The 22400-nt window shown below is 46.4% G+C and overlaps 1 protein-coding gene across 6 annotated transcripts in view; it reads left to right on the top strand.

Annotated features, from left to right (window-relative positions):
- Positions 1-22400, top strand: part of phyhiplb (phytanoyl-CoA 2-hydroxylase interacting protein-like b) — a 107063-nt gene that overhangs the window by 77502 nt on the left and 7161 nt on the right. For all 6 annotated transcript variants that reach the window (XM_070876866.1, XM_070876870.1, XM_070876867.1 and 3 more), the window contains exons 3-4: positions 15140-15336; positions 18846-19020. In XM_070876866.1, the coding sequence (XP_070732967.1) occupies positions 15140-15336; positions 18846-19020 (372 nt within the window). The remainder of the gene's footprint in view (positions 1-15139; positions 15337-18845; positions 19021-22400) is intronic.

Here is a 22400-nt window from a genome sequence, read left to right as displayed (position 1 = left end):
GGGAAGGGAACTCATTAAATTCGACAATAAATCCTTATTTATACTTCTACAAATATTATACAAATAAATCCAACCTGAATAAACATTTATAAGCTAAGAAAAGATTAAATAAACCATCTTCCTACCTGTGTGAAAGTGCTTCAGGCACGGAGAATTCTGCAGTCAGCCTGAGGCGCCTGTTCTTCCCGCGGGGGGGGGGGGGGAGGCGCCCGTTCTTCCCGCGGGGGGGGGGGGAGGGGAGAGGAGGCGCCCGTTCTTTCCCGCGGGGGAGGGGGGGCGCCCGTTCTTTCCCGCGGGGAGGGGGGGCGCCCGTTCTGCCCGCGGGGAGGGGAGGGGAGAGGAGAGGAGGCGCCCGTTCTTTCCCGCGGGGAGGGGGGGCGCCTGTTCTGCCCGCGGGGAGGGGAGGGGAGAGGAGAGGAGGCGCCCGTTCTTTCCCGCGGGGAGGGGGGGCGCCCATTCTTTCCCGCGGGGAGGGCCGTTCTGCCCGCGGGGGGAGGGGAGGCGCCCGTTCTTTCCCGCCGGGCGGGGGGGGGAGGCACCCGTTCTTTCCCGCGGGGGGGGCCGTTCTGCCCGCGGGGGGAGGGGAGGCGCCCGTTCTTTCCCGCCGGGCGGGGGGGGGAGGCACCCGTTCTTCCCGCGGGGGGGGGGGAGGAGACGCCCATTCTTCCCGCCGGGTGGAGGAGGGGAGAGGAGGCGCCCGTTCTTTCCCGCGGGGGGAGAGGAGGCGCCCGTTCTTCCCGCGGGGCGTGGGAGGGGAGAGGAGGCGCCCGTTCTTTCCCGCGGGGGGAGAGGAGGCGCCCGTTCTTCCCGCGGGGGGAGAGGAGGCGCCCGTTCTTCCCGCGGGGCGGGGCGGGGGGGGGGGGGGGGGGATGGAGACAGTGAGAAGGCTGCAGTGAGACGTGCTGATGGCAATGTGCTTTTATTAAAAAAATGTTCAAAAATTAAACAGCTACAAAGAACTACAAAAATGGCCGAGTGCCAATGTTTTTTTCACACTGCGCGTGCGCGAACGCTCCTACGCGCAGGCGCAGCGTTGCCGGCAGGAAAAAAACTAATTTAAATAGTACCCGCCCCCTCCCACTTATAAAATCGGCGCGAGTGTAGGCTCCACTCCCCTGGGCGCCGCGCCAGGCAGACAAGGAGCTGCAGAACGCTCCAGAATAGCGAGTTTTTTTTTAGGCGCGAAAAATGGGCGCCCAGCTCGGAGGGGCGCCCGTTTTTTATCGTGTGGAAACTTGGGCCCTATGATTCTACCTCTGGTTGGTCATCTGTCTTTATAGCTCCTTCTGTGGATCAGTGTGAAAAACTTATTTTATTGATACTGCTCTTGTTAAATGCCTTGGGATATTTTATTACATTAAATGCGCTATATGGATAAGTTGTTTTTTTTGTTCTCCTTGTCCTGCTAAATCGCAGGCTTGAATCCCTTTAGGATAAGCCCACAGCCATCCACAGTGTCCCCCTCAGCATTCTCTGAAGGGCCCATGTTGTTCCTTCTTTATGAGTAGCAACCCTAACTGCCCCATCCCCTCTCCCCGATCTTGCTGCCTAGCCTGCACTCTGCAGGCTATCCTTGCCAACCTCCTTCTGATCCCATTCGCCCCACCCACTACTGCACCCGCAGACTCTTCCAATAGATCTAAAATAACTGCTCCCACCACATTTCTTTCCATAGTATCCCTTCACATATGGACAAGGCCCTTGCCGTCCACGGCCTTATAGTTACATTTACATCCTGGCTTTGAATGAAACTTGGTTCATGGATGGCGACACCTTGTCGCTTACCGAAGCCTCCTGGCCTTTGTTATACTTTCTAGTACCTGCTTCACACAAACCACCAACATAGTGTGGTCCTTAATCACAAGTCACATGTTGGTCTTTCTCCCCCACTCCTCTGGAATCTTTCATTCCTTCGAGCAGCTTATCTTATTCCACCCCCTTGCATCGTCTTTGAAGCTCGTACCCTGTTGCCCCCCCAAAGCCACTTAACAAGTTTCTCCCGAGATATCCTCTCTCAGCTTTTGCATCGAATAACTCCTCATCCGTGGTGATTGCAATCTCCATCTCAAACCACTTTGCCCCCTCTCCTCTGATTTTACTGCACTCCTGTCCTCTCCCCCTGTATAAACTCATGGGGGCCCCTTGACCTTGCCATCTTGCATATCCTCTCTACATCTATGCTCGATTACAGATACGGCCATCTCTGACCACTCCTTTGTATCTGTCACCTCCCAAATCTTCTTACCCCTCTTTGCTCCTCTTTGCTCCCTTTCTTCTGTATCCACCCCTGGAAAAAACTCTACCCCAAGTGACTTACAACAGCACTTTCAGATCCCAATTGCCTGATCTTTGGCTTCCAGTCACCACAGTATGTCTGCAGCTGTTGATCTGTTCAACCACTCAAATGTTCATTTTTGATGCCTTGTCCCTAGTAAAACCTTTACTCTCTCCCATCTGGGTCACTTCCCTTAGTATGGCCCCCATTTTTACTCCCTCAAGTCCAAGGGGTGCAGACTTGAGCATATCTTGTGCACAGCTAGTTCAACCATCCAGCACCAGATCGGGCCAGATCTCATAAAGCAATACTGGGGCTTATTGTCCTCTGCATAAGAACATAAGAATTAGGAACAGGAGTAGGCCATCTAGCCCCTCGAGCCTGCTCCGCCATTCAACAAGATCATGGCTGATCTGGCCGTGGACTCAGCTCCACTTAACCGCCCGCTCCCCGTAACCTTTAATTCCCTTATTGGTTAAAAATCTATCTATCTGTGACTTGAATACATTCAATGAGCTAGCCTCAACTGCTTCCTTGGGCAGTGAATTCCACAGATTCACAACCTTCTGGGAGAAGAAATTTCTTTTCAACTCGTTTTTAAATTGGCTCCCCCGTATTTTGAGGTTGTGCCCCCTAGTTCTAGTCTCCCCGACCAGTGGAAACAACCTCCCTGCCTCTATCTTGTCTATCCCTTTCATTATTTTAAATGTTTCTATAAGATCCCCCCTCATCCTTCTGAACTCCAACGAGTAAAGACCCAGTCTACTCAATCTATCATCATAAGGTAACCCCCTCATCTCCGGAATCAGCCTCGTGAATCGTCTCTGTACCCCCTCCAAAGCTAGTATATCCTTCCTTAAGTAAGGTGACCAAAACTGCACGCAGTACTCCAGGTGCGGCCTCACCAATACCCTGTACAGTTGCAGAAGGACCTCTCTGCTTTTGTACTCCATCCCTCTCGCAATGAAGGCCAACATTCCATTCGCCTTCCTGATTACCTGCTGCACCTGCAAACTAACTTTTTGGGATTCATGCACAAGGACCCCCAGGTCCCTCTGTACCGCAGCATGTTGTAATTTCTCCCCATTCAAATAATATTCCCTTTTACTGTTTTTTTTTCCCCAAGGTGGATGACCTCACACTTTCCGACATTGTATTCCATCTGCCAAACCTTAGCCCATTCGCTTAACCTATCTAAATCTCTTTGCAGCCTTTCTATGTCCTCTACACAACCCGCTTTCCCACTAATCTTTGTGTCATCTGCAAATTTTGTTACACTACACTCTGTCCCCTCTTCCAGGTCATCTATGTATATTGTAAACAGTTGTGGTCCCAGCACCGATCCCTGTGGCACACCACTAACCACCGATTTCCAACATATTCCTGAAGAGTAAAATAAACTCTCAGCTTCTTTCCTCCATTACCAACGGTCTCCTTAAACCCCTCTCCACTGCCCCCCTCCACTTTCACCACCAACAAGAAGTGTGAGGAACTTAGGATTTTTTTGTCACTAAGATTGAGGCTGTCCGTTCCCCATGCTCAACAAACCAAACTTCCCCTAGGCTCCCCTCTAGTCCAACCCTGATCTTTCTGTAGTTTCTTTCCTATCTCCCTCATGCCCTCTCTGGGATTATCTTGCACCAGAAACTCAGTTTTTGCTTCCTTGACCCGATTCTCAATAAAGTGCTGACGAACCAACTTCCCTTTCTGGCTCCCATTCAAGCTGACATTGCAAATCGATCTCTCCTTCACAGCCCGCTCCCTTTAAAAACTACTGTCTTCACCCCTTCCCTCATAAAAACCCACCCTAACAATTTACCTTGCAAACTACCGCCACATCTCCAAGCTCTCTTTCCTTTCTCATGTCATTGTTGTGGCCTTCCATATCTGTACTAATCTTTCCCAGAACTCCCATGTTTGAATCTCTCGAATCAGGTATCCAACGCTGCCACAGCACTGAAACGATCCTAACTGAGGCACAAATAGCATCCTCTGTGACTGTGGTGCACATTCTCTCCTCACCCTCCTCTCCAGCCTTTGCCACGGTTGACCACACCATGCTCCTCCAATGTCTCTCCAGTGTCTCGCTCAGTGAGCCTGCCTCGCTTGGTTCCACCTTTACCTCTCAAATCGTTGCCAGAGCATTTCTAACAATAGTTTCTCTTCCTGCCTTTGCACCATTACCTGTGGGGTATCTCAAGGATCTATCCTAGCCTCCTCTTCTTCCTCGTCTATATACTGCCCCTTGGTGACATAATCTGCAGATATGTACCAGCTCTACCTATCCAACATCACTCTTGATCCTTCTACTGTCTCTGTGCTGTCAGACTGCTTAATCTTGGATGAGTTGCAGTTTCATCCGATTAAACATTGGGATGACCGAAGCCATCGTCTTCGGCTCCCAACACAAGCTCCCTATTCTTGCCACTGATTCTATCCCACTCTTCGACCATTGTCGAACTATTTGTACCAGCAAAGTTTTTTGCCTTTTCCCCAGAAGTCCTTTATATATGACTTTGCCAGGGTTTATTTATACTATCCCTTTTATTACTGCTGCCCTAAATAAAGCACTCATACAATGTTGATCCCTTTGAATGCTTACTCTATGGACATACTACAGATTGGCACAAATCCCTACATCTGAACCTGTGTCACACTGAAATATTAAAGTGGCTTTTCACAGTAAATCCTTCCAACACAGCCTGATTGCATGATGGCGTTTTCAATCACTGTCACACACAATGGTTTGCATGATGGGCACTTCTTTATCATGTTGAAAATTGCAATTTGTGTGCTTGAAGGACAAGGTGAGAAACGGAAGGAACAGATTCAAGCTGGAGGATGACAATGAAGTTTTAAGCTTTGACTCCTTGTAAAGAGATCACATTGAACATAATAGGCTGCGAGAGTGTGCGGAGAGTGAAGCTGGAAGGGGTAGTGAGGAGCAGTGTGACCAGCTCTTCTTCCCACACTTTGAATGCCTTTGTTTGCAAGAAATTCAAATTGATACCTTTACTGTGGGCCTTCTGGATAACTGTCTAGAAGCAATCAACTTGAAGGACATGTATTTCTAATTAGGGATCAAGGATTCTAACAGAAAGTATCCTTAGTTCAATATTCTCAGCAGGAAATGTCTGTGCAAACTACTACTGTTCGGTCTGATATTTCGGAGGATTGACCACTACAATATAGCTTGGTAGAATCCTTGTAGCACACAATTCATATTATTCCCCACACTTCAGTGTTTAGGTTGTGTCATCAACTGGAAGTATTCCCAGTTACAACCTACACATGACTTGTCCTTCATGCGAGCACAATTCCAGATAGTAACGGGATTAATATTACTATTGGTGGATCAGTTTGGACAAGTGCAGTGTTCTACTCTGTCATGAGGCCCCAGGTTTTTAGTGCAGCTGTAGCTGTACATGGCGGCACCTACCTGCGAGAGACCATCAGCAGCAGGTCGGGGCCATAAAAGGAGCGGTGGCCATGGACAGCGTAGCGGCATTCCACTGCAAGGTACAGCACGAGCTGGTGCAGGAGGGCGACGTCAGCGAAAAGGGCAACTGGATTGGACGTCATCAAGGTCCACGTCAGAGATTGGAGCGCGGGCAGGTATAGCAGGAGTGGTGAGGTCGGGCGAAGGAGCTTTCAGAGCGACGCGATCGGGGCCCAGGAGAGGCGTGAGTTTGGGGCCAGAATAGGCGAGGGCCCAGGGGCAGCACGAGCCAGCCCACACTGCGATATGTGTGCACACTGAGTCCGTGCAGCAGGGCAGGTCTCCAGACGTCTTTGTTAATCCTTGCCACTGGAGCAAGACCTAGTTCTGCAAAGCCCATGTGGTGGCTGGTGTGCAACGGCCACCACAAGTTTAAAAAAAACCACATACAGGCATCTTCCACCTTTCAACATGTAGTTCAGGACCTGGCATATTAGGTCCTTCATTAAAACACCTGTGAACTCATCCTTTTTTGGCATTGGAAGCAAGTCATCCTCGTTTTAAGGGACCGCCTATGATGATGATGACTTGTATGTACCAGAATTACTAACAGCAGCTGTCTTTGCCATATTTCATTTGAGTATTCATGTGTCCTGTGTGGCTTTACCTCACCATTACCGCTCTTGGCTCCTCCACTGTCTCTAAATTGCCAGATTGCTTGTCCGACATCCAATATTGGATGAGCAGATATTTCCTCCAACAAAATATTAGAAAGACCAAATCCATTGTCTTCGGTCCTTGTCACAAACTCGGTTCCCTAAGCACCTAGGAGGAATTTCTTCTCAGTGGGTTGTAAATCTATGGGGCTGGGTCATTGAATATAATTAAGGCGGAGACAGACAGAATTTTGAGCGGTAAGGGAATAAAGGGTTATGGGGAGCAGGCAGGGAAGTGGAGCTGAGTCCATGATCAGATCAGCCATGATCTTATTAAATGGCGGAGCAGGCTCGAGGGGCCAGGTGGCCTACTCCTGCTCTTACTTCTTATGTTCTTATCCCTCTCCCTGCCAACTCTCTGAGGCTGAACCAGACTGATTGCAACCTTGGTGTCATATTTGACTCCGTGATGAGCTTCCAACACAATAGCCTGCCATCACTAAGACCGCCTATATCCACCTCCATAACATCGCCCGACTCTGCCCCTGCCTCAGCTCATCTGACCTGAAGTCAATAGGAATCAGGGAGAAAACTCTCCACTGGCTGGAGTCATACCTAACACAAAGGAAGATGGTTGTGGTTGTTGGAGGTCAATCATCACAGCCTCTGGACATCACTGCAGGAGTTCCTCAGGGCAGTGTCCTAGGCCCAACCATCTTCAGCTGCTTCATCAATGACCTTCCTTCCATCATAAGATCAGAAGTGGGGATGTTTGCTGATGATTGCACAGTGTTCAGTTCCATTCGCAACTCCTCAGATAATGAAGCAGTGCATGTCTGTATGCAGCAAGACTTGGACGACATTCAGGCTTGCGCTGATAAGTGACCAGTTGCATTTGTGCCACATAAGTACCAGGCAATGAACATCTTCAACAAGCGAGAGTCTAACCACCTCCCCTTGATATTCAACGGCATTACCATCACCGAATCCCCCACCATCAACATCCTGGAGATCACCATTGACCAAAAACTTAACTGGCAACAAGAGCAAGTCAGAGGCTGGGTATTCTGTGGCAAGTGTCTCACCTCCTGACTCCCCAAAACCTTTCCACCATCGACAAGGCACAAGTCAGGAATGTGATGGAATACTCTCCACTTGCCTGGATGAGTGCAGCTCCAACTACACTCAAGAAGCTCGACACCATCCAGGACAAAGCAGCCTGTTTGATTGGCACCCCATCCACCACTTTCAACATTCATTCCCTCCATCACCGATGCATCGTGGCTGCAGTGTGTACCATCTATAAGATGCACTGCAGCAACTTGCCACGGCTTCTTCGGCAGCACCTCCCAAACCCCCGACCTCTACCACCTAGAAGGACAAGGGCAGCAGGCGCATGGGAACACCATCACATTCAAGTTCCCCTCCAAGTTACACACCATCCTGACTTGGAAATATATCGCCGTTCCTTCATCATCGCTGGGTCAAAATCCTGGAACTCCCTCCCTAACAGCACTGTGGGAATACCTTCACTACAAAGACTGCAGCGGTTCAAGAAGGCGGCTCACCACCACCTTCTCAAGGGCAATTAGGGATGGGCAATAAATGCTGGCCACATCCCAGAACGAATTTTTAAAAAAAAATCTGCTGCTGAAACCCTCATCCATGTCTTTGTTACCTCTAAACTTGACTATTCCAACACGTTCCTGGCCAGCCTCCCAAGGTCTACCCTCCGTAAACTTAAGGTTATCCAAAACTCTGCTGCCCGTGTCCTAACTTGCACCAAGTTGCGTTCACCCAGCACTCTTGTGCTCACTGACCTACGTTGGCTCCCAGTTAAGCAGCGCCTCGATTTTAAAATTCTCATCCTTGTTTTCAAATCCCTCCATGGCCTCGCCCCTCCCTATCTCTATCACCTCCTCCAGCCCTAAAACCCTCTGGGATATCTGCATTCCTTCAATTCTGGCCTCTTGAGCAACCCCGATTTTAATCGCTCCACCTTCAGCTGCCAAGGCTCTAAGCTCTGGAATTCCCTCCCTAAACTTCTCCGCCACTATCTCTCTTTCCTCCTTTAAGACACTCCTGAAAACTTATCTCTTTTATCTGTCCTTTTATCTCCTTTTGTGGCTCGGTGTCAAATCTTCTTTGATAACCCTCCTATGAAGTGCCTTGGAATGTTTTACTATGTTAAAGGTGCTATATAAATATAAGTTGTTGTTGCTAAGATGGTTAAAGGATTTTAGATGCCCTTTGTTTGGCATAGTTTGTTATCTGAAATTAGATATGGGCTAAAATTCAACTTTGTTAGGGTACAAAACAGATGGTTGCGGATTCATCACCTAGTATACATAGCCTGCAGTCATTGGAAAGAAAATACTGGTGAGGTATATAATTGGTGGCTGATCCGCTACTGCATGTTTTGTGCCCCTGCCGAAGTTGAATTTTATCCCGCAGGATGTTTAAAAATGAGAAGCTTGTTAAATTCTGTTGAATGGGGGAATCTAGAACCAGGGGACATAGTTTCAGAAAAAGGAGTTGCCCATTTAAAACAGAAATGAGGAGGAATTTCTTTTCTCAGAGGGTCGTGAATCTTTGGAATTCTCTACCCCAGAACGCTGAATCATTGAATATATTTAAGGTGGAGATAGAAAGATTTTTGAACGATAAGGGAGTCAAGGGTTATGGGGAGCAGGCGGGAAAGTGGAATTGAGGCCAAGATCAGATCAGCCATGATCTTATTGAATGGCGGAGCAGGCTCGAGAGGCCAAATGACCTGCTCCTGCTCCTATTTCTTATGTTCTTATGCCGGTGGAGAGAGTAACTGGCCATGGAAGGCATGGTTTTTGGGTCTGTTTGCAGTGTTGGTTGAACTCTGAATTCCATCTTGCAAATGAAGTACTCACATATATACTCCAATATCATCTAACTGACAGTTTGGCTTATGAGAAAGATGCTCCTTAAACTAAATAACTTTCGATTTGTCACCCCTATTTCTTGCCAGAATTCAGATCTACTTCTCACCACCCCCTCTCTCAATCCCTCCACTGTCTTTGATTTGTCACGCTGCTTGTCCGACATCCAAGACTGGATGAGCAGAAATTTCCTCCCAACTAAATATTGGGAAGACCAAAGCCATTGTCTTTGGTCCCTGCCACAAAATCCATTCATTAGTCACCAACTCCATCCTTCTCCCGAGCCACTGTAGTGGCAGAACCAGACTGTTCGCAAACTTGATGTCCTATTTGACCCTGAGATGAGCTTCCAACCACATCTGCTCCATCACCAAAATAGCCTTCTCCCATCTCTGACCCTGCCTCAGCTTATCTGCTGCTGAAACCCTCGTCCATGCTTTTATTGCCTCTAGACTTGACTATTCCAATGCTCTCCTGGCTGGCCACCCAATTTTCCTCCCTTTATAAACTTGAGGTAATCCAAAACTCTGCTGCCTGTATCCTAGCTCACACTAAGTCCCATTCACCCATCCTGTGCTCGTTGACCTGCATTGGCTTCTTTCCGGCAACGCCTCGATTTTAAAATTCTCATTCTTGTTTATAAATCCCTCCATGGCCTTGCCCCTCCCTATTTCTGTAACCTCCCTCGGCCCTACAACCCTCCGAGATATCTGTGCTCCTCCAATTCTGGCCTCTTGTGCATCCCCGATTTTAATCGCTCCACCATTGGCGGCCGTGGCTTCAGCTGCCTAGGCCCTAAGTTCTGGAATTCCCTCCCTAAACCGCTCCAGCTCTCCTCCTTTAAGATGCTCTTTAAAACTTACCTCACCTGTCCTAATTTCTCCTTATGTGGCTCAGTGTCAAATTTTGTTTGATAATGCTCCTATGAAGTGCCTTGCTACATTAAAGGCGCTATATAACTGCAAGTTGCCGTAAATTTTTTTCCACTACTGCATCTAAAGTGTTGAACTCTAGTTCCTACTCAGTTTATTCAGAGTTGTTGCATACTGTGTAGGTATGACTAAGACTATGTATAATAATATATAACTATTTTATTTAGTTTTTTTTTTACATAATCTTATTCAAAATCAACATGTTGCTGGATAATCACCAAGAAAAGTAATTTAATCTAAGTTCTGGTTGCCTCATTGACCCTGTCTAGAGTAAGCTAAGTATCTATCTGTAGGATAGCTGTGTGGAAATTCTCCATGCCATTGATAAAGATGTGCTCCAAAGACTGGATCAAATTAATACAATGATGCAGTTTTTGCCAGCATGGTGAATGAAGGAGGATGAAAGTTAGCAAGTCCAAGGCTATATGTCTGGTGTACAAAGTGAGGATCACTAATAGGGGAAAAATATTTTGAAGATGGAGGATGGTTAGACAATGTCCAGCATCCAAGCAAGCTTTCCTTCCAGAGAATCTATAGATTTAGATTGTGTAAATTGTTATTTAATTTCTTTGCTTGAAGTAGATTAAAAGCCTATCTCTGTCTGAAAGAAGGAAGATCCATATTTCTGCCGGTATTTCACTTAGAGGATTGGTTTTTTTGGGCTAGAATTTCAACAGGTTTGCGACCATTTTTCCGCCTGGGTGAAGCGGAATTTATTTATTTTTTTGGTGCTAAACGTATCGCACAACATTTTGTACCCGGGTGGAAATTTCAGCAGTGGTTTTGTGCCGGCGCTAAAACTTATCGCCCGCCCAATGTTTTAAGCGTTTTGATGACGTTGATTGGCGGGCAACCCGGCTGAAAAAAATCAGTCGAACCCAGGCCAGACCCAGGCGCTAACGACGCCATCTTGAAAATGGAGCAGAAGTTCAGTGCATAAAAGGATTTGGAGGAGGAAGGCTGCGTTTTACAGTGAAGTTTTATGTGAGTTTATAGTTCATTTTAAAGGATATTTAAGGACATTTTATAAAAAGGAGCTGTACTATGTCAGCAATTATTCCTGGCTGCTTTTTCTATGCAGCGTCGAGCTGGAAGAAGGCTTATTGATGAGCATTTTGCGCATAATCGAAGAGGTCACAGACGTATGGGGAGGAGGCCTTACCCGCCCGCAAATTGACAGGCACCAGCACTCATATCTGCAGCTCTCTGAGGCACAGTGCGTTATAAAGCTGTGCTTCTGAAAAGAGGTGAACACAGAGATATGCCAGCTCATAAAGGCAGACCTACAGCTTGCCAGCGGCAGCAGGATTGCACTGCCTATCGAGGTGAAAGTGACTGCAGCACTTGCCTTCTATGCCTCTGGCTCCTTTCAGGATTCAGCAGGGGACATAGGCTTCATCTCGCAGTATGCTACACATTGCTGCTTGCAGGATGGACTTCATAAACTTCCCAATGACTAAGGAGGCACAGAATGAGAGGTTTTGGATGAATTGCTGGCTTCCCCAAGGTTCAGGGTGCCATTGACTGTACGCACATCACCCTGCGAACACCTTTACTCCATCCAGAGGTTTACCGAAACTGAAAAGGATTTCACTCCATGGACATACAGATTGTCTGCGACCATACTCAGCGCATCACGACAGTTAATGCCCAATATCCAGGGAGCATCCATGATGCTTTCATCTTGTGTGAGAGCACTATCTCAGGCCTGTTCCAGCGTCAACCACAAAGCCAGAGCTGGATGCTGGGGGACATCCACCTGGCTCATGACACCCCTCCGGAACCCTCAGACAGAAGCCGAGCATCGCTATAATGACAGCCATATAGCCACACGCAACATCGTCGAAAAGACAATTGGAGTGCTCAAGCAGCACTTCCGATGCCTGGACCACTCTGGAGGCTGCCTGCAATACTCCCCTCAGCAGGTCTCTGAGTTCATTTTGGTGTACAGCATGCTACACAACTTAACTATCATGAGGGGACAGGATTTGCCACTGGGGATTGCAGAACCACAACAGGAGAGGGAGGAGGAGGAGGAAGATGAAGATGAAGATGAAGAGCCTGGCGAGGAACCCATGCCATCACCACCACCACCACCACAGGGGAGGCCTCGTGGAGCTTTCACCACTGCAAAAACCTTACGTCAGCAGTTCATAATTCAACACTTCGCTTGAAGATTGAACCGTGGCGTGGCCACTCTATCCCACCATGTTGACTATTCCCTCTCTTATTCTGCAGATGAGACACTACACAGGAATGGTTAAGGAACAAAAGAATTTATTAAACATTGTCATTTGAATAACATTTATTAAACATTATAATTGGAATAAAATTTATTAAACATTATTGTGAACATTTATAATTTAACAGAATTGGGAAACTTAATTTTTTCTAAATAAAATAGCGACAACACCGAAGCGACAACACCGAAACAACCACCCCTGCATCAAACATCTTTTTCCTCCGGCCCCTCCTCTCCCCCGCCCCCCCTCACCCTAAACCCCCTCCTTCGCTACCCAAGTGGGAACCAAGAGTTCGTGCAGCAAGGCAGCCAGAGTCCTGCTGTATTGGAGGGAGAGATAATGGAGATGCCATGTGGGGATCCCCTGGAGAAGCTCAGGGTATGGAAGGCCCGGCTTCTGAGTGGCGAGCTTCTTGCTCGGCCTCACCACTCACAGGTGGTGTGGGTCTGGGTGTGACAATGGGGACTATAGTGTCAAAGATGGAGGCTATCAATTGCACATGGGCATTGACAGTCTAGATGGTTTTGCGGCTCACGCCAACAATCTGCGACCCGATCCCCGTCATGTTCGCAGATAGTGTCGCGATGTTTGCGGGAATCCTACCCAGTACCTCTGGGAGCTGTCGGGTGAGCTGGACACGCTCCCGGGACAGTCCCACCAGGTCCAGTTGTGCGTCCGCCTGCCTGTCAGAAGACCGGCTTTGCCGACACACCCTCCGGAAAGACGGCATACGGGATTCAACCCCAGTAGTGCGTTGCTGCATGCCACTAGTATTCGGGGCTTCGGATGGCTCAAAGCCCGAGAATGTTTCTTCCTCGCACAAGGTGTTGTCTGGAGGAAAAAGAGGTGTTGAGTGCATCGGCCCCTGCACCCCCCCAGAGTAGGCTGCTCCTCTCCTTGAAGTTCTTTGCCCTTGTCCCCATCCTCTTGAGGGCTTGAGGTGGAGGCTTCCATTGGAGGATGTGGCGCATGCAACTCCTCATCTGGAAATAGAAAACAACAGACGAGTGGTTAGCAGCAGGGGAAGGGACAGGGTGACATGAGTAAGGTCACATAGCACAGGCTCATTTGAAGGACTGCCACTACTCCAGTATATGTAGTCCAGAGACAGTGCATCTCATTGCCCCAACCCTAGTCCAGAGACACTGCATCACATTGCCCCAACCCTAGTCCACCGAAACTGCATCACGTTGCCCCAACCCAACCCAGGGATTTTGCAGGACTCACCCTCACTTTCGAACAGGGGGTCAGCACCCCCACGGGCAGTTGCCCTCCCAGAGGCATCGATCAAACCAGCCACTCGCTCGCCAAGTCTGTCCGAGGCATGGTTCTCAGTGGACCGTCGCCTGTCCAACACTGCACCCGGCGGTTGTGGGACATCTTTCCCTGACAATGTGAATGGTTACCAGAAGGCACATCTGCTCTTGTGGCACACATAGATAGCCATCAAAGCACTTATACCATACTGTGTGCATTTAATACAGTCCTCTGTTTAATGGCCCTGGAAGTTGCACGTGGTTCATGAGGAAGACATCAAAGTGCAGAAACAGCTTTTAAGATCTCAGAAAGCAATCTTAATAATACATAAAGATCATTCATGGTAATTAAGGTGCAACACTAAGCCTACCTATACCAACAGCTTGAAAGATAATTTAAATAATGAAGGAGTGCATCAATAAAAATATTACTTACTCTAAATGGTCATTGAACCTCTTGTGGCACTGGGTGTGGGTCCTTCGGATGTCGTCAGTACAAGACACCTCCTCAGTGATGCTGGTCCAAATACGACAAAAAAACGCTGGGAGGGGTTTACTTGCAACCCTCCTGTTTAAATCCCCCCCCATCTCCTCTCCACAGCAGTGACAAGGGCCTCGTTGGCCTCATTACTAAACTTTCTGGCTCGCTACCTGCTCCCATCTCCTTCCATCATGATTGCAATCTAAAAATGAATGATTCAGCCCTGGGTGTACTGCGCATGCGCGGGCGCTCCCTGACAGTGGCCAGAAAGGTGGGAAGAAGAAAAAAATGGCAAAAAAAAAATTCCACCCCCCCCCCCCCCCTCCAAATAATTTGCGCATGCGCAGAAGGTTTTTTGCTTGCAAATTTCGGCTCCAGTGCACAAATTCAATTGTGCAACGCCGGATTTATTGCTATCGCTCACCATTTGGCACATTTTAAGAGCTCTGGCAGTAGCGGTAGCCCAGAAGTTAAAAAAAAAAAATTGCCGCAATTATCGCCCATAAACAGGCAAAATCGGTAAAAGCCAAAATTTTAGCCCTTTGTGTTTTATTTTGTTAGAGGACTTTCATTCCCCTTCAAAGTAGTGGGATTTGCATCAAGTGTTAAACATTGTAAGATTACTTTAAAATGAATACATTCAGTTGTCAAGTTTGTGACCTAATTAGTACCCATTACACCTATGAGGTGAATCGACAAACATTATACCAACACAGCTGTATATACCCTGAAGTAGTATGCCACTGGCAAGATCCAGAATCAATCCAAAATTATTGCTGGAGTTTTTGCACTGCACCATGCATCAAACCCAAAGTTAGGAAAGTAGGTATTGCAAGCTGATCATACTTGAATTGGGAACTAGAAATTCCTTTTGATCTTGCTGCTTTGTGATTAAGTTGTTTTGAGCTCTACTTTTAAAACCACTTGTATTTTATTTTTGCACAGGAAACAAATCGCAAGACAGTGGCATTGCAGAGATGGAAGAGCTTGCTGTTCCACACAACATAAAAATAAGTAATATCACATGTGATTCTTTCAAGATCTCATGGAGCATGGATCCAAAATACAAAGATCGTATCACACATTACTTTATTGATCTTAACAAGAAAGAAACCAAGAATTCCAATAAATTCAAGCACAAGGTAAAATACTGTTTCATAGGCAGTTACTTAATGTTGTATGTTAAAACCACACTGCTTCATGGACCAAAGCTTTTTTTAACAAAATCATTCTAAATACAGATTGGTTATAATGAAAGTCGAATCCCCCATCGATGAGGTAGTTACTCTTAAAGAGGAAAGGTATTCTGTTGAATTACTAAATAATATCAAATATAAATAAAAGATATGTGTATAGTTACTGTTACTGTTCCTGGGCTCACTGCTTTGAAGCTGCTGATTTTGAGGCTGTCTGGAAGTAGATGTTTTGTGCAGAAATGTTCCTGATGGAGTAACATGAGGTTATGTTACAATTGTACCGTAAATGGGGACAGCTACTTGGAGGCTAGTAATCACATTCATGATGTTTGTCATCGGAATGCAGCTCCATGAGGAGAAATTCTGCACCAAATGTCTGCTTCCAAATCAAATTTAAAAAGTCATGTTGTACATCAAGAAAGACTGGATCAACTGGGCTTGTATTCACTGGAGTTCAGAAGAATGAGAGGGGACCTCATAGAAACATATAAAATTCTGACGGGGTTAGACAGGTTAGATGCAGGAAGAATGTTCCCAATGTTGGGGAAGTCCAGAACCAGGGGTCACAGTCTAAGGATAAGGGGTAAGCCATTTAGGACCGAGATGCGGAGGAACTTCTTCACCCAGAGAGTGGTGAACCTGTGGAATTCTCTACCACAGAAAGTTGTTGAGGCCAATTCACTAAATATATTCAAAAAGGAGTTAGATGAGGTCCTTACTGCTAGGGGGATCAAGGGGTATGGCGAGAAAGCAGGAATGGGGTACTGAAGTTGAATGTTCAGCCATGAACTCATTGAATGGCGGTGCAGGCTAGAAGGGCCGAATGGCCTACTCCTGCACCTATTTTCTATGTTTCTATGTTTCTATGATCAACAGTGAAGCATTGGACTTTTGCGAGAGGTTGTGATTTCTCATTATTCTGCAGAGATGCTCAGTTTCAAATATTCATGGATATAATTTCAATGACTAGATGATTTCAGAAGCTTTCAGCTTAACTATTCAACTCTGGTTGCTGGATTTCACCAGTCAATAATTCTATTTTAATTTCATTTCTATAAAAATTCATAATTCTGCAGGGGGAAAATCACCCAGGGACACTATCCTATTAACAACTTTGTGCCATGTATTACCTAGATCAGATGCACCTCCCCTTGTCCCTCCCCCAAATTAACACATCAGATATTCTGGGTCATGCAACATAGTTTCTCTCCTGTCATCAGATGTCTCTGCCGATTATGGTGATGGAGTGGGAACAGCTTTAAGGAAATTCCAAGCCACTGTCAGTTATCCAAAGATATCAAAGAGGGGTGGATCGGGAAACACAGCCGGCATTTGGGGCAGTAGGACAGAATGGGGAGAAGTGAAGGACTGGGAGAAGTAAATTGGAGAGGAAAAATGAATGAGTAGAGGCAGTGTGGTGGGGGGTTATGGAAGAGGACATTGGTTCTATGGAAGAGGCAGGAGAGACCATTGGTCAAGAGGTGACATTGTGAAGCAGTTTAGAGATGTAAATCAATAGCAGGCAGGACTCAGCCAGAGGCAACTCTCGATTATCCGTACACGGATCCCACAGGAAACCTTTGTTACGGGATTTTAAATTCTGTTGTTAACAAGTGAAAAGACAGCTCCAAATAATTTGGAAAAATCGCCTTCCAACACTGTGCTCATTTGTATTTGCTCATTCTCTCTCTCGCACACTCTCGCTCTCTCACATTCGCACATTCTCTCTCACTCTCACTCACCATAAAAATCACCCTCCTTTGCCCTTGCTTTGCTGGTGTGTGTGTGTGCACACTACTGCAGCCGCTGTCTCTCGTGGCCGCTGCTGACGTCGGGAACGGGGGCAGGGCTGGCACCAGGTTCCAGACACAGAACCTGTACATGCATGCTGGTAATGTCCATCTTTTGTTACTGTTTGTAACTGATTGTATTGATTCATTAAAGTTTTAACTTATAAATGTAAACTCGCCCTAACAATTGTATTTATTCATTAAAGTTTTAACTTTAAAATGTAGACTCACCCTAACGGAAAAATCATTTACCCAGAATCCCCGAGGGACCCGGATAATCGAGAGTTGCCTGTAAATAGGTTTTTAAGCATGATGCATAGAGCATGGCAGGAAATATGTATTACACTTAGGAAGTGTGTGCTACATGTAAGACTTAATATACTAAGTATATATTACAAATGAACTGCAATAGGCGTTGTTGCTAACGCATTAGGCTACGAAATGCTCTGGTCAAAATGTGTAACAGCACTATAAGCATTTTCTTTTTTAATGTGTTTGATGCTGTTATATACAGAGACCAAAGTCTCCCCCATTGTTGCAATACATTTCTGATAAAAATAGTTAACAAATAGTATGAAATATTTTGAGGACCTGACAACCAACGGGTTACTGTTTCTTGTGATTATTTTTGTTAAATTGGCTCATCGACTATTTTAAAACTAGATTTGAAAAGTCACAAAACGTTAATTAACAACACAACCTGGAAAGCTTGCTCAGGCAGTGATTGCTGCGTCAGGATGTAATTACTGTTGCTGATTAATATAATAAATGCATTACTTGAGTCAGTGCTTTGGCACAGCTGTTAACAGACCATCTGGGACTCTAGCTTGTAATTTCTATTCCGAGCCACCCATTGTACTGGCATAAGTTGGTCAGCCGTCAGTGAAAAATGGACAGGAGCTTGGTTTTGCTGGAACTCCACCCTTTTCATGTGCAACCCATTTCTAGTGGGCAGGATTAACAATGAGGCTCCAATATTGTGATAACATACATCAGATTTTCTGTAATTTCCACCTCATTTGTGCCAATTCATATTCTCACTGGAATAAAAGGGTGAGGACTTGAGTTCTAGATCCCCAGACTCCCAAGCCAATAGATGACACCTCCCTACCTTCCGGCCAGCAATTAATTTTTCCTCGTGCCACCATCGTTGCTCACTGTGTGTCGCCTCACGCACTTTTCTCTGGCTCACTAGCTCCCCTGGGGTGGATGTCTCGGAGATACTGCTTGGGAGTATAGAGTGAGTAACAGTGCATGCTGTAAATAGTGGGCATCACTGAAGACTGAGGAATAGAGGTTAGAATGGTTTCCTGAGCAGTAGAAGGACTAATGTGAGAGTTGTTTGAAATGGTTCCCCGACGTGTAATGCAGGATAACAAATGAAGTCGAATTGAATTGTCAGGATGAAACCTTAACTGCCACGTACCCTCCTACTTCCCCATGTCTAAAACACTGAATGGCCCCAGATTTGTAATCTGTTTTCCAACACAATCACTGTAGACAAAGAAGGATCCCAACAACCTTTAAGGTATTAGCTTCTTCTGAATTTAAGATTTTTGTAACTTGAATGCCTATGGGAAAATGTTAGTTTTAATCATGAGCACCATGTCTTCTGCTATATTGATGCTTGATTCATTTGAGATCAGAATTCCATTTGTTCTGCAGGATGTTCCTACTAAACTGGTGGCAAAAGCAGTTCCTCTGCCAATGACAGTGCGTGGTCATTGGTTCTTGAGTCCCAGAACAGAGTACACTGTGGCCGTTCAGACTGCATCAAAGCAAGGTGATGGAGATTACACCGTTTCTGACTGGAGTGAAGTTGTGGAATTCTGTACTGCAGGTAAAATGCTATTTGAATGAATTTCTTAAACAGGCCTATGGGTGTGGTGTAGAGGGGCGGGGGCAGCTCAAGAGTTGGGGAGAGGGAGACTGTGAGAAGGGGACTGGGGGCAGAGATTGGGGGTGGAGATGGAGAGAAAAGTTTCACCTGCTCTCGGGTGGCCTCCTGGTTTTAGAACTTCTGGCACAATAGCTGCTGGCGCGAAGCCACAGGTATAGATTCTCAACTACAGGGGACCCAAACTTTATAATGTAAATCTATAAATCCGTTAACATGTGTAGAAGTCATGTGATCTGATATCACATGATCCAATGTCATGTGGTCAGAACCTCACGTGATCAAACCTCCAGGAATTCCTCCGACCAGGATTTGCTTCACTAGTATGTCAGGTCCGATGAGCTACTAACCCCCTGCCCACCCCCCTGCATTTCAAACATTAGCAGCTGCAGCACATGGAGGGAGGGGTCCTGGACATGGGTCTGCAGGACATTAATCCACCCACCCCAATTTGGCTGGGATCTGACTTGCACTCCGTCCCTACAGCAGCCACATTGTCCTGTGCAGGCTGCCAACATAGCAGATCCGAGGATTGAGACATCCCTCCCTCAATCACAAAGGACCCTGGGATGGCAATGAACTAGGAAACCCAACAAGCAGAAAATGAACTGAAATTACATCCTATTGGGCACGATCCCAGTTGAAGGCGAAAAAGAAGCAATGCTGCAGGTGATACAGCAAATCTCTGAAAATTTGTGTGTCCAATGGCATGCTCCTGATATAAGTCCGCAGGGAATACAGCAGAGGGGTTTACTGGGCCACAGACTTTGTTGCCAGTTTCTGTCAGGACCTGATTGAAGTGAAACTTTCAACCACCCCAAACATGTTTCATAATGTGGCCCTAAGGATTTTTGAGGTCTATGACTTAAATATTTTGATCACTAACATTAAAGTACATTTAGCCACAATTGAGACAAGCCAGTGGCAGTTTTAGACATTGGATTTTTTGGCAAATGTGGATCCCAATTTCAAAAATGAACGGCAGGGATGTTAATGATGCTTACTTACTCGCTGTAAAAATCACACCGCAGAACCTCCACTCTACTGAGAACGAAAGTGGTCTATTATTCTTACCTCACCATCAGATGACTGCCCATATCTCTATAACATGTTCTGTTCGACAAGCCAGAGGGGTTGGGGGGGGGTCTTGGATGGGACCAGAGAATTTTGTGGACCAGGAGTGCTCCTCCTGGCCTGCCAAAAAGAAATTTAACATTTCTTGGGCTGTTTTGTGAATGACTACCAATGGTCCCTTTAAGGACTGTTGGTTAGGCCAGGTACAAATAGGGGGAGAATGTACTGCATATATACTCAGCCCATTTGTGTCTCAAAATTACGCCTTAGGAACCTGATTAAAAATAGTCTCCTGCTGCCAATCTCAGGACCCTGCGCAAAATGGGGTCAGCTGGAACAGCAGTGTAAACAGGTCAGTGACTCAGTGCCATTTTTAGGCCATTGTATTGTTTATAACGGGTGGAAGGATCAGGGATCAAGGATCAAGGGAGGCATGATGGTGGAGAAGGGGGAGATGAAATGGGACATGGCTGGCTGAGGAGAGGGGGGGAAATAATTGCAGGACGGACCTGAAGATTACAGTAAGAAAGATTGACTTGCATTTATATGGCATCTTTTACAAATTCAGGACGTCCCAAAGTCCTTTACATCCAATAGTCACTGTTGTAATGTAGGAAATGTGGTAGAAAATTTGCACACAGCAAGGTCCCGCAAACAGCAATGTGATAATGACCAGATAATGTGTTTTAGTGATGATGGTTGAGGGATAAATATTGGCCAGGACACCCCTGTTTTTCGAAATAGTGCCATGGGATCTTTTACGTCCACCTGAGAGTGCAGACGGGGCCTCGGTTTAACGTCTCATCCAAAAAGGCCTAGAGTGTCAGCCTAGATTTTATACCCAAGTCCCTGGAGTGGGACTTGAACTCACAAGCTACTGACTCAGAGGCGAGAGTGCCACCACTGAGCCAAGGCTGCCACCTTGAAAAATGGGGAGTGGTGCTCGGGTCAAAGGTGGCAGCCAATGTGTGCACGGTGGCAGGAAGCAAAGGGTAATGGTTGATGGCTGTTTCCAGTGGTGATCTGCTGGGCTCAGTACTAGGTCCCTTGCTTTTTGTGGTATATATCAATAATTTTAGACTTGAATGTAGGGAGTATGATTAAGAAGTTTGCAGATGATACTAAAATCAACTGTGTGGTTGATAATGAATAAGAAAGCTATAGACTGCAGGAAGATATTAATGAGCTGGTCGGATGGGCAGAACAGTGACAAATGGAATTTAATCTGGAGAAGTGTGAGGTAATGCATTTGGGGAGGGCTAACAAGGAAAGGGAATACACATTAAATGGTAGGACAGTGAGAAGTGTAGAGGAACAAAGAGACCTTGGTGCATGTCCACAGATCCCTGAAGATAGCAGGCCAGGTAGATAAGGTGGTTAAGAAGACATACAGAATGCTTGCCTTTATTAGCTGAGGCATAGAATATAAGAGCAGGGAGGTTATGCTTGTACTGTAAAAAACTCTAGTTAGGCCACAGCTAGACTACTGAGCACAGTTCTGGTCATCACATTACAGCAAAGATGTGATTGCACTAGAGAGGGTACAGAGGAGATTTACGAGGATATTTTCTGGACTGGAGAATATTAGATATGAGGACAGATTATGTTTGTTTTCTTTGGAAGAGAGGAGGCTGAGGTGTATAAAATTATACACCTTATTGAGGTGTATAAAATTATGAGGGACCTGGAAGGACCTATTTCCCTTAACAGGTGGGTCAACAACCAGGGGGCATAGATTTAAAGTAATTGGTAGAAGGTTTAGAGGGGATTTGAGGGGCAATGTCTTCACTCAGAGGGCGGTGGGGGTCTGTAACTCACTGCCTGCAAGGGTGGTAGAGGCAGAAACCCTCACCACATTTAAAATGTACTTGGATGTGCACTTGAAGTGCCGTAACCTACAAGGCTACGGACCAAGAGCTGGAAAGTGGGATCAGCCTGGATAGCTCTTTGTCGGCCGGCGCCATCATGATGGGCCGAAATGCCTCCTTCCATGCTGTAAATTTTAATGATTCTACGATTCTATGAACTGGTCCTTAGATTACTTGGAAGAAAGGCAGAGAGCAAGATAATTGGAGTTGGGCCTTATATGTGATAGGAAAGAAGTTCAGCTTCTGAATGTCTGTTTAGAAGTGGGAGAGCGCATCCAGGCAGGACGTTGCAGAGGAATGAGGTCTGTTATAAAAGACCGCACAGGGATTGAAGGTTGAGCGAGGACCAGTCCCAGCCGAAAGAGGGGCAAAGACAACTTC

Source organism: Pristiophorus japonicus, chromosome 3 (genome assembly GCF_044704955.1).
Source record: "Pristiophorus japonicus isolate sPriJap1 chromosome 3, sPriJap1.hap1, whole genome shotgun sequence".
Lineage (NCBI taxonomy): Eukaryota > Metazoa > Chordata > Chondrichthyes > Pristiophoridae > Pristiophorus > Pristiophorus japonicus.
The sequence above is the reverse complement of the archived record's forward strand: the minus strand, read 5'-3'. Positions and strand labels throughout refer to the sequence as shown.